The sequence below is a fragment of the Pongo pygmaeus genome, chromosome 20 (genome assembly GCF_028885625.2).
Source record: "Pongo pygmaeus isolate AG05252 chromosome 20, NHGRI_mPonPyg2-v2.0_pri, whole genome shotgun sequence".
In the NCBI taxonomy this organism is placed as follows: domain Eukaryota; kingdom Metazoa; phylum Chordata; class Mammalia; order Primates; family Hominidae; genus Pongo; species Pongo pygmaeus.
In genome coordinates, this window is record NC_072393.2 from 12842722 (window position 1) to 12852284 (window position 9563).

The 9563-nt window shown below is 45.6% G+C and overlaps 1 protein-coding gene across 3 annotated transcripts in view; it reads right to left on the minus strand.

Moving 5' to 3' along the window:
- Positions 1–9563, minus strand: part of ZNF490 (zinc finger protein 490) — a 31216-nt gene that overhangs the window by 21237 nt on the left and 416 nt on the right. For 2 of the 3 annotated variants that reach the window (XM_054464102.2, XM_054464106.2), the window contains exon 2: positions 8195–8239. In XM_054464102.2, the coding sequence (XP_054320077.1) occupies positions 8195–8239 (45 nt within the window). Of the gene's footprint in view, positions 1–8194; positions 8240–8906; positions 9012–9563 lie in introns of all 3 variants that reach the window. The other variant, XM_054464103.2, reaches the window with a different exon arrangement.

Genomic DNA, 9563 nt, shown 5'->3' on the forward strand with positions numbered 1-9563 from the left:
TTTAGATAACTTTGGAGATTGTGACATCAGAATAGAGAAAAAATGTTCAGGACTCTTGTCCTAGCACTTTGGGAAGCCAAGATGGGTGGATCACTTGAGCCCAGGAGTTCCAGACCAGCCTGGCCAACATGACACAACCTGTCTCTCCAAAAAATACAAAAATTAGCCAGGTGTGGTGGTGCACGCCAGTGGTGCACGCCTGTAGCCCCAGCTACTTGGGAGGCTGAGGTGGGAGGATCGTTTGAGCCTGGAAGGCAGAGACTGTAGTGAGCCGAGGCTCACAGCATTCCAGTCAGGGAGACAGGGTGAGACCCTGTCTCAGAAAAAAAAAAGAAAAAAAAAGGCCAGGCGCGTTGGCTCATGCCTGTAATCCTAGCACTTTCGGAGGCCGAGGCGGGCGGATCACGAGGTCAGGAGATCGAGACCATCCTGGCTAACACGGTGAAACCCCATCTCTACTAAAAATACAAAAAATTAGCCAGGCGTGGTGGCAGGCGCCTGTAGTCCCAGCTACTCGGGAGGCTGAGGCAGGAGAATGGTGTGAACCCGGGAGGCGGAGGTTGCAATGAGCTGATATCGCGCCACTGCACTCTAGCCTGGGTGACAGAGCAAGACTCTGTCTGAAAAAAAACAAAAACAAAAACAAAGAATTGGGGTCTCACTCTGTCACCCAGGCTAGACTAGAGTGGTGCAATCATAGCTCACTGCAGCCAAAACTCCCAGGCTCCAGCAATCCTCCTCCCTCAGCCACCAAGCAGCTGGGACTACAGGTATATGCCACAAACTTGGCTAATTTTTTTTTATAAGATATGAGGTTGTACTATATTGCCCAGGCTGGTCTTGAACTCCAGGACTCAGATGATCATGCCACTGTGCTCAGCCCAATTTTATTATTTTTTTGTATGTCTATCCAACTGTCACAACACCAATTTATGAAAATAATATTCTAGGCCAGGCGCAGTGGCTTACGCCTGTAATCCCAGCACTTTGGGAGGCCAAGGCGGGCAGATCACGAGGTCAGGAGATCGAGACCATCCTGGCTAACACGGTGAAACCCCATCTCTACTAAAAAATAGAAAAAAAATTAGCCGGGCTTGGTGGCAGGTGCCTGTAGGCCCAGCTACTCAGGAGGCTGAGGCAGGAGAATGGCGTGAACCCGGGAGGCGGAGCTTGCAGTGAGCCGAGATCGTGCCACTGCACTCCAGCCTGGGTGAGAGAACAAGACTCTGACTCAACAAAAAAAAAAGAAAAAAAAGAAAATAATATTATTTCCCGATTCCTGGCACCGTTTTTGAAACTCAGTTGAATATATATATATATATTCAATATATATATATATTGGCCTATTTCTGGAATTTCAATTTTATGCCATTGATCTCTATGTCTGAATTGCCTCATGTATTTGACATGAAAATTTTGCTGCTACTGGAGACTGGATGACATAAATTGTATATCAGAAAACCTCTGGCGGGTGCGGTAGCTCCTGCTTGTAATCCCAGCACTGTGGGAGGCCGAGGCAGGAGGATTACCTGAGGTCAGGAGTTTGAGACCAGCCTGGCCAACCTGGTGAAACCCTATCTCTACCAAAAAATAAAAATAATTAGCTGGGCATAGTGGTGGGCACCTGTAGTCCCAACTATGTAGGAAGCTGAGGCAGGAGAATCACTTAAACCCAGGAGACAGAGGTTGCAGCGAGCCGAGATGATACCACTGGACTCCAACCTGGGCAATAGAGCAAGACTCTGTCTCAAAAAAAGAAAACCACTGAGGTTTTCCTAGAGGGTAATGGTCAACTGCACAGTGCAGCCCATCATAAATTTTTCTTTTTTTTTTTTTGTCGAGACAAGGTTTCACTATGGTTATGCAGGCTAGAGTACAGTGGTATGATCTCGGCTCACTGCAGCCTTGACCTCCCAGGCTCAGATGATTCTCTCACCTCAGCCTCCCGAGAAGCTGGGCCTACAGGTGTGCACCACCACACCTGGCTAGTTTTTTGTATTTTTAGTAGAGACAAGGTTTTGCCATGTTGGCCAGGCTGGCCTCGAACTCCTGGGCTCATGCAATCTACCTGCCTCAGCCTCCCAGAGTGCTGGGATTACAGGTGTGAGCCACCACACCTGGCCCCATCATGGGTTTTTCTTATGTGCAGAGTACCTATTCAAATCCACAGTGATTTCCCAGTTGACACACAGACAAGAACTATGGATTCTTAGAGAATATCCAAGTTATAATTGAGTTAAACCCCAGTTTGGTGGAAAAGAAAGTTGTGATATTGTGAAATATATAATTTGGGTTTTGTCCAGGGTTCTTGGCTCACAGTTGCTAAAAACCTTGTAATTTCCTAAGCGACTAGAGCAATTGGAGTATCTTTTGTTAAAATATTTGGGCTGCCTGTAATCCCACCACGTTGGGAGGCTGAGGCAGGCAGGATGCTTGAACCCAGGAGTTCAAGACCAGCCTAGGCAACACAGTGAGATACTATCTCTACAAAAAATACAAAAATTGGCCAGGCACAGGGGTGTGTGCCTACAGTCTCAGCTACTTGAGAGGCTGAGATGGGAGGATCACCTGAGCTCAGGGAATTCAAGGCTGCAGTGAACTGTGATGACACCACTGCACTCCAGCCTAGGTGACAGAGTAAGACTCTGTCTCAAAAAACAAAAAACAAACAAACAAAAAAGGCTGGGTGCTGGGGCTCATATCTGTAATCCCAGTACTTTGGGAGGCCAAGGTAGGTGGATGCTTGAGCTCAGGTGTTTGAGACCAGTCCGGGAAACGTGGCGAAAACCCATCTCTACTAAAAATACAAAAAAATAGCCAGATGCGGTGGCGTGCACCTGTAGTCCCAGCTACTCGGGAGGCTGTGGTGGGAGGATTGCTTGAACCCGGGGCTGGAGGGCTGCACTGAGCCAAGATTGTGCCACTGTTACTGGGTGACAGAGTGAAGGAGACTCTATCTCAAAAAAAAAAAAAAAAAAAATGGCCTTTTGTATTCAGTTCTTAAAATAGCTCTAGAAGAGTTCCAGAGTGAAAGGTGGAAGAAATGTCTTTAGTTATTCATAACCATCCCCTTTCCACCACAGCTAAGTTTATGTTAATGAGGTGATTTTTGGAAAGCTCCTACAAACCACAGGATGTGAGGCTAGTTGCCAGGGGAACCAACCATGTGACTGGAGCTTTGAAACTTTCAGCTCTGTCCCCACCTCCAGGGAGGGAAGAGAAAACTGAAGGTTGAGTCGATCACCAATAGTGAATGATGTGATTAATCATGTCACGATAAGAAAGCCATCATAAAAACCCCAAAACAGGGCTCAGACAGCCTTCTGGTTGGTAAATAAGAACATAACCATGTGCCTGGAGGTATCTCTTCATCTGGCTGTTCATTTGTATCATTTAAAATATCCTTTGTAGGGCCAGGTGCGGTGGCTCACGCCTGTAATCCCAGCACTTTGGGAGGACAAGGTGGGCGGATCATGAGGTCAGGGGTTCGAGACCAGCCTGGCAGGCATGGTGAAACCCCGTCTCTACTAAAAACACACACACACACACAAAAATTAGCTGGGCATAGTGGCGTGGGCCTGTAATCCAGCTACTTGGGAGGCTGAGGTAGGAGAATCGCTTGACCCCGGTAGGTGGAGGCTGCAGTGAGCCGAGATCGTGCCACTGTACTCCAGCCTGGGCAAAAGAGCGAGACTCTATCTCAAAAAAAAAAGAAAAAAAATTAGCCAGGCGTGGTAGTGGGCGCCTGTAATCCCAGCTACTTGGGAGGCTGAGGCAGGAGAATTGCTTGAACCCAGGAAGCAGAGATTGCAGTGAGCTGAGACTGCGCCATTGCACTCCAGCCTGGGCGACAAGAGCAAAACTCCGTCTCAAAAAAATAATAATAATAATAAATAAAATACCTTTGTAGGCTGGGCACAGTGGTTCACACCTGTAATGCCAGCACTTTGGGAGGCCAAGGCAGATGGCTCACTTGAGGTCAGGAGTTCGAGACCAGCCTGGCCAACATGGTGAAACCCCTTCTCTACTAAAAATACAAAAATAGCTGGGCGTGGTGGAGCATGCCTGTCATTCCAGCTACTCAGGAAGCTGAAACACGAGAATCATTTGAACCCAGGAGATGGAGGTTGCAGTGAGCCAAGATTGTGCTGCTGCACTCCAGCCTGGCAACAGAGTGAGACCCTGTCTCAAAATAAGAGTAAATAAATAAATAATAAAATATCCTTTGTAAGACTAGGCACGGTGACTCACTCCTATAATCTCAGTGCTTTGAGAGGAGCGAGGTGGGAGGATCTCTTGAGACCTGGAGGTTGAGACTAGCCTGGACAACAGAGCGAGACCCTAACTTTACAAAAAATAAATAATTAGCTGAGTGTGGTGGCACATGCCTGTATTCCTAGCTACTTGCGGGGCTGATGAGGGAGGATCGCTTGATCCCAAGAGTTGAAGGCTGCAATGAGCTATGATCCTGCCACTGCACTCCAGCCTGGGAGACAGAGTGAAACCCTGCTCTATAATAAAAAAAAAACAAAAAAACCCTTTGTAATAAACGGGTGAATGTAAGTAAAGTGTTTCTGTAAGTTCTATAGGCTGCTATAGCAAATTAATCAAACCCAAAGAGTAAGTCATGAAAACCCTGATTTACAGCTTGTTGGTCAGAAGCATAGGTCACATCCTGGGACTTACAACTGACATTTGCAGTGAGGGGCATTCTTGTGAGCCATTAGCTTCTGGTATTGGACTCTGTCTCCAGGTAGATACTGTCACAATTAAATTGAATTATATAGCACACCCACCTGGTGTCTGCTTGAGAAGTGGTTATTGGTGGACCAGAAGTGAAGTATTCTGTTAAATATTTTGTTAATGGTTTTCCTATCCCTTTAAGAAAAGTGTATTTGAGACCCTCGAATAGGATTTTTTTTTAATTTAATTTTTTTTTTTTTTTTTTTGAGACAGAGTTTTGCTCTTGTTGCCCAGGCTGGAGTGCAATGATCTCGGCTCACTGCAACCTCCACCTCCCAGGTTCAAGCAATTCTCCTGCCTCAGCCTCCCGAGTAGCTGGGATTACAGGCATGTGCCACCACGTCCAGCTAATTTTGTATTTTTAGTAGAGACGGGGTTTCTCCATGTTGGTCAGGCTGGTCTCGAACTCCTGACCTCAGGTGATCTGCCCACCTCGGCCTCCCAAAGTGCTGGGATTACAGGCGTGAGCCACCGCGCCTGGCCTAAAATAGGTTTTTGGTTTTTTTTTCCATTTTAGAAACAGAGACTCACTCTATTGCCCAAGCTGGAATGCAGTGGCACAATCATAGGTCATTGTAGCCTCCAACTCCTGGACTCCAGGGATCTCCGCTATGAGACTATAGGCACATGCCACCACCCTGGGTAATTCTTTTTTTTTTTTTGAGACAGGGTCTCTATCTGTTGCCCAGGCTAGAGTGCAGTGGCACGATCTCAGCTCACTGCAACGTCTGCCTCCTGAGTTCAAGCAATTCTTCTGCCTCAGCCTGCCGAGTAGCTGGGACTACAGGTGTGCACCACAATGCCCAGCTAATTTTTTGTATTTTTAGTAGAGATAGGGTTTCACCATGTTGGCCAGGCTGGTCTTGAACTCCTGACCTCAAGTGATCTACCCACCTTGGCCTCCCAAAGTGCTAGGATTACAGGTGTGAGCCACTGCACCTGGCCAATTTTTTTTATTTTTATAGAGACAGGATTTCACTCTGTTGCCCAGGCTTTGATGTCCTTTTATAAAAGGAATCACTGGAAGATTTTTATTTTAATGATCAGCAAAGGCCTAAAAGTCCATGACCATTCACAAGTGTCATTTCCATATGGTAGATTTCCAGCACATGTTAGGAAAGAAAAAAAATGAACAGCTTTGTGTTTTACTAAAGAACAAATAAAATCCCATTTTTATTCAATATTTCAGTAATTTATGTTTGCCCATCACTGTGGTGACTAATGTGATTTCATAATCATTAGTATTTCATTTGATTAGCCCCACTCAATCATACCTCCCATCTTGCAAATAAAAAAAGTTAAATATGGAGAGCACAAAGTCTTGTCTAAACTCATATGGCTTATAAGTAATAATGAAATTGGCCGGGTGTGGTAGCTCACGCATATAATCCCAACACTTTGGGAGGCTGATGTGGGAGGATCACTTGAGTCCAGGAGTTCAAGATCAGCCTGGGCAACACAGCAGGACCCTGTCTCTAAAATTTAAAAAATTTAAATTTTTTTTTTTTTTTTTTTTTGAGATGGAGTCTCGCTCTGTCACCCAGGCTAGAGTGCAGTGGCACGATCTCGGCTCACTGCAACCTCCACCTTCTAGGTTCAAGCAATTCTCCTGCCTCAGCCTCCCAAATAGCTGGGATTACAGATGTGCACCACCACGCCTGGCTAAAAAAAATTTTTTTTTTAAATTAGCCAAGCATGGTGATGCACACCTAGTCCTAGTTCCAGCTACTAGTCCCAGCTACTAGGGAGCTTGTGAAGTCGAGTCTACAGTGAGCTGTGATCTTGCCACTGCACTCCAGCCTGGGTGACAGAACATAATAGTAATAGTAATACAATATAATAACAATAATAATAATGGAACTTCTCAGTATTAAAGTCCAAATGTGTGCCACCACAGATACTGAGCACTGTCAAAAACTGAAAACTCAGGCCAGGCATAGTGACTCACACCTGTAATCCCTGCACTTTGGGAGGCTGAGGCAGGAGAATTGCTTGAAGCCAGGAGCTTGAGACCAGCCTGGGCAACACAGCAAGATCCCTGTCTCAAAAAAAAAAAAAAAAAAAAGGAACGAACAAGAACAGCATAGCATCTGCAGACAGAGAAGCAGCAGCAAATCAGTGGAGGCCAGGATTGATACCTTCCCCGTTTCGGGTTTTGGTAGACAGGAAGGACGGTGACCCAGACACTGAAAAATACCAGCATGCTGAACTTAAGGATTGGCTTATTGAAAATGTCAGGCAAGTTCCTGGCCAGAAAAGCCACGTTGAAGCTCCCATGAGCCAAGGAACCCAGGATTCACAGAACAGTCAATAACCAAATCGTGGTTTTATGTGAAGATGACATATTCAGGCTCAGATTATGTATCCACATGCATGAAGGCTGTAGTCATTCCCCATGAAATTCCACCCACTTCAGCATCCCAAAGTGTTGGGATTACAGAGTCACTTAGATCAGGGAACTCATAGCAATGACAAAATTAGGTATCCCTGACACCAACCCGTGCCTTATCTGTCTCTTGCATGGTTACCTTGAAGGTCAGAACTGCAGTGATCGTTTTGTCCAAACTATGCAAACAAGTAAACATAACTCCAAATGTGTGGTTTTTGTGTTTTTTTGAGACAGGGTCTGGCTCTGTTGCTCAGGCTAGAGTGCAGTGGCACCATCACAGGTCACCACAGCCTCAGGTTGAAGCCATCCTCCTGTCTCAGCCTCCCGAGGACCTGGGACTATGCCACCATGCCCAGCTAATTTTTTATATTTATTTATTTATTTATTTATTTTTGAGACAGAGTTTTGCTCTGTTGCCCAGGCTGGAGTACAGTGGCGCGATCTCAGCTCACTGCAACCTCCTCCTCCCAGATTCAAGTGATTCTCATGCCTCAGCCACCCAAGTAGCTGAGATTACAGGTGTGCCTCCCACCACACCCAACTAATTTTAAAAATATTTTTAATAGAGATGAGGTTTCAGCATGTTGGCCAGGTTGGAAACCAACTCCTGGCCTCAAGTGATCCACCCACCTTGCCTCCCAAAGTGCTGAGATTACAGGCATGAGCCGCTACACCCAGCCATTTTTTTTATTTTTTGTAGAGACAGAGTCTCACTACATTACCCACACTGGTCTCAAACTCCTGAACTCAAGCAGTCCTCCCACCTCAGTCTCCCAAAGTGCCAGGATTACAGGCATGAGCCACTGCACCCAGCCCAAATGTGATATTCCAAAGGATGCAGGTGGCTGTGTTGGGATGGCCAATGAAGGTAAGGGACAATGGAAGTAAAGGGTGAGGGCAATGAACAGGACATACCTGAGAGCCAAGTTATTGGCCTTGACTATGGGAGTGTCTTCACAAAGACCCCAAAGACCCCCCACAAAGAGGTCATAAAAGCACAGACCCAAATGGTCATTATAAACAAGGAAGGTCGCCACACTGACAGGCAGCGATCTCACTTACAGTCTGAGTCTTGATGCTTTGTCCATGGTGTTCACTGTTCTGCATCTAATTGGAAACAAGAGGATGCATTTTGTGAGTTTCAGCAATTTAGAACCAAACATTACATTTGACAACCTTGGAAGCATTGTTCCCCCTGCATCTACCTGTACACACAGAGCTACAAGAAGGGTGGATCATGGGAGTTTTCAAGATTACACTGTCTCCTCCGTAATGGGAAAAATGAAATATGTTTCTACTTTAAAAAAAAATTTTAGAGACAGTCTCCCTCTCTCCCAGGCTGGAATGCAATGGCACAATCTTGGCTCACTGTAACCTCAAACTCTTAGCCTTGAGATCCTTCTGCCTCAGCCTCTGAAGTAGCTAGGACTACAGGTGAACACCATGCCCAGCTAATTTTTAAAAATTTTTTTAGAAATGGGGTCTCGCTATGTTGCCCAGACTGGTCTTGGACTCTTGGCCTTTCAAAGTTCTGTAGGGACACTCTAGAAAACTTATTTGAGGTAAATTTCCTTCCACTTTACAGCAACACGGATGGAACTGGAGGCCATTATCCTAAGTGCAATGACGCAAAAACAGAAAGTCAAAAACTGCATCTTCTTACATATAAGTGGGAGCTAAACAATGGGTAAACATGGACATACAGAGTGGAATAATAGACACTGGAGATGCCAATAGGTTGGAGAGAGAGGGGGGATGAGGGATGAAATATTACCTATTGGGTACAATATACACTCTTTGGGTGATGGGTGCACTAAAAGCCAGACTTCGCCACTATGAAATATATCCACGTAACACAAGTGCATTTGTAACCATAAATCTACAAAAATAAAAATAAAAATGAAAAGCAATAAAAACATGCTTTAACTAAAAACAAACAAACAAAAAAACAACAAAAACAAACCATTTCCTTCCAGAGTAAAACGCAGTTTATTGAGCACGTCTCATAGATCGTGATTGGTCCAAAGAGTCCCTGTGCCCAGGTTAGGGTTGCAATTTACCACCAGAGCCAAGTGCTCGGGTGTCCTACGGATTTTTTTTTTTCTTTCTTTCCTTTTTTTTTTTGTTGGGATGAGTTCTGGCCATGTTGCCCAGACTGAACTCAAACTCCTGGAGTCAAGCGATCCACCCGCCTCAGCCCACCCCCCCCGCCACCTCCCCCACCTCTCCCACCTCCCCCACCACGCAGTAGCTGGGACTACAGGTGTGCGCCACCAAGCCCTGGCTTGGGGTTCCTTTTCTAAAGTGCCAAATGTGTGGAGGTGGGGAAAAGAAAGGTGGACGCCTCAACGCTGTTATGGTTAAAGATTAAAATGCAACCACACTTTTTATTACACATGATGGGGTAACCGTCTGTTTATAAACAAGGGTC